Source organism: Triticum dicoccoides, chromosome 2A (assembly GCF_002162155.2).
Source record: "Triticum dicoccoides isolate Atlit2015 ecotype Zavitan chromosome 2A, WEW_v2.0, whole genome shotgun sequence".
In the NCBI taxonomy this organism is placed as follows: domain Eukaryota; kingdom Viridiplantae; phylum Streptophyta; class Magnoliopsida; order Poales; family Poaceae; genus Triticum; species Triticum dicoccoides.
The window spans coordinates 582,538,737-582,541,261 of record NC_041382.1 but is presented as its reverse complement, the minus strand read 5'-3'; the positions used below and the strand labels follow the sequence as shown (position 1 = coordinate 582,541,261).

Below are 2,525 nucleotides of genomic sequence, written 5' to 3'. Positions count from 1 at the left end.
GTCACTTGGCGAGCCCAGGTTCAAATCACCATATCTCGCAGGAGACACACCAAGCGCAACCCCGAGACCGACTCAGCGAGGCGAGAGGGTATGTCAAGGTAGGCGAGAGAACGCCTGAGAGGACGTATGGTGGATTTCATTGGAGCGGGGAGAAGCACGGTGAGCTAGGTGGGGTGGATAGGGGTAGGTGGTGAGGAGGCAACAGGTGTTGAGAGAGCGATTATGGGCAAGTGGTAGTCTACTCTTCTTTCTTTTGGTTACCAGTTTCTTACAATCGCAATCTAATAATTTGCGTCGCCGCTATGTTTGGAGTCATGAAGTGTCTGCGGTTGTCACAAATCATAACAATTCCATGCAAACCAGAGTGTACTATGGTCTGTTTACTTTTCTAAATTATAGTGCTTTTGTTGTTTGGGGACATGTTTTAGCAAAAGATTAACTAGGATAATATTGGGTTGTCAAGATATGGGTGAGGAGATAATTGTCTTGTATGAATCCTGAAAGCATTCACTTGGTAGGACAACCAAAGTTGTGAATTCTACCTGGGTGTTAAATATTTGAACTGAAGTGTTCAAAAGATAGGTTCATCTGTTTTATGTACATGAATGGAATTTTTCTTTGAAATGTATGTAAAATTCACGTTTGCACCTCAGTCAGCAACATTTACGGCAACGGTAGGCCGAGCTGGTTCCTGTTTTCTTGTTATCGGTACATGTTGACAGGATTTGCTGCTGCCCTATTTGTAAAATTTTCTCCAAAAAATTTTGGGCAGCCCTAAAATACAACACCAAGTGCTGCAAATATACAGCAGCCGTGGCTGCCACAAAATTTTAGGGCAGTGGGGGGCCATGCAGGACGATAAAAAAGCAGCTGTTTTACATCACTGTGTGCCAAAAAAGCTGCTCCAACAGCTGCCCTAAAATAGGACACCCACAAAAAGACTGACGTGATGTATCTTAGGGCACCAATTTGAGGGCAGCTGTTGGAGATGAACATTTTCTGGTGCTCTAAAAACAACTTTTTGGTGCCCCAAATTTTATTCCAACCAATTTTTTTCTGCTCTATTATAGGGCTGCTGTTGGAGATGCTCTTTAGCAACTAGTATAAGCCAGTGCAATTGCCTGACCTATTACATTAGTTTCTCAAAATTCTTTGATTGGCCTTTTTCCTTGTGGATTCTATTTCAAGTGAACTATTAATGAGAGAGCTGCTCTAATATTTTCCACTTATTTATGTTCAGGTACAAGTTTGCTGTAATCACATGCGAAGGCAAGATGAGATAAATCAGGTCATAATTCATGAGTTAGTACATGCTTATGATGACTGTGTTGTCAAGAACATCGACTGGAAAAACTGCGCTCACCAGGCTTGCTCTGAGGTAGTGAAATACTTGTCATATAAATGGAAGTTATTGGCATGTTACTGTGCCACTAAAACTTATGTTCTGTTGTGAGTTATTGTAATTGGCTTACATTGTGTTATTTATTCTTAGATTCGAGCTAATCATCTTAGTGGCAATTGCCATTACAAACGTGAACTGATGAAAGGCTTCCTGAAGATAAAGGGGCATGAGCCAGTAAGTATTTTTTTTAGCAAAAGCAAAACAGCCTTTTTGTAGTCCTGTTATTGAGCTCACACCACATATGGCATTGGTTCTCTGTTAGCAAGCTACAAACTTTGAATAGTTAAATATAGTGAATCACTATTGGTGACTATTGAAATTGTTTACAGCTTCACTGTGGTTCTTGACTTGTTAGCTAATGAGCGTGATTTTCCTATTTTCATTTTTATTTTGCCAATCGAATGTTTATGCCTGCTGTGACGTTTTCTGCATTTCTGAAGGAATGTGTCAAAAGACGTGCGCTGCTTTCTGTCAAGAACAACCCGCACTGTTCAGAAAAGGCTGCAGAAGCTGCAGTTGAGAAGGTGTGGGATATGTGCTACAACGACCCACGCCCGTTTGATAAGGCTCTATGAAGTGAAAGCTGCCAGGGCAGTTTTGTTAACTTTCAGCCGGGTTCTATCAAGTGTATCCTGTGGGACAGTCTAGTCTCTCTTCAGACGGGCTCCATGAAGTACTTAGCAAAGCGTTGCAACAAAATCTGGAAATTTGGTGCTGGAGCAAAACTTTGAATGCCATGACATTAGTCCAGACAATCTAACAGATTATTCCATGTAATGCAATTGTTTTACATGGCATATAGTGACAGCTGACTGAGCTATAAATAAGAGTGGCTGTGAATGATTAATTCTTTATACCAGCTAAATATTACTTAAGATATTCCCTTTTTTCTTCCCTTTTGAAATTTCAGCCCTTTGGAAATGCATTTAGAACTACAGGGATGCTGACAATGTGGCGTCGGTTGGCTTGTGTGCCCTGTGTGGGCATGCGAGGGCGTGTGGTGGTGCGGCATGGATGTGCAGGGAGGCGTTGTGTTGGCTCGTTGGGTGTTCAGGCAGCCTGGAATTGGTGCCTAGATGCCTGGGCAACGCCTTGGGTTGCTCAGACCTGGTGAGAAGAGGAC

General features: G+C 42.2%; 1 protein-coding gene across 1 annotated transcript in view; it reads left to right on the top strand.

Moving 5' to 3' along the window:
* LOC119355508 (mitochondrial inner membrane protease atp23-like) overlaps positions 1-2,297 on the top strand; it is a 16,021-nt gene extending 13,724 nt beyond the window's left edge. The window contains exons 3-5 of the mRNA XM_037622319.1: positions 1,241-1,378; positions 1,493-1,576; positions 1,843-2,297. Of these exons, the coding sequence (XP_037478216.1) occupies positions 1,241-1,378; positions 1,493-1,576; positions 1,843-1,977 (357 nt within the window). The 3' untranslated portion in view covers positions 1,978-2,297. The remainder of the gene's footprint in view (positions 1-1,240; positions 1,379-1,492; positions 1,577-1,842) is intronic.
* Positions 2,298-2,525: the final 228 nt, after the last annotated feature.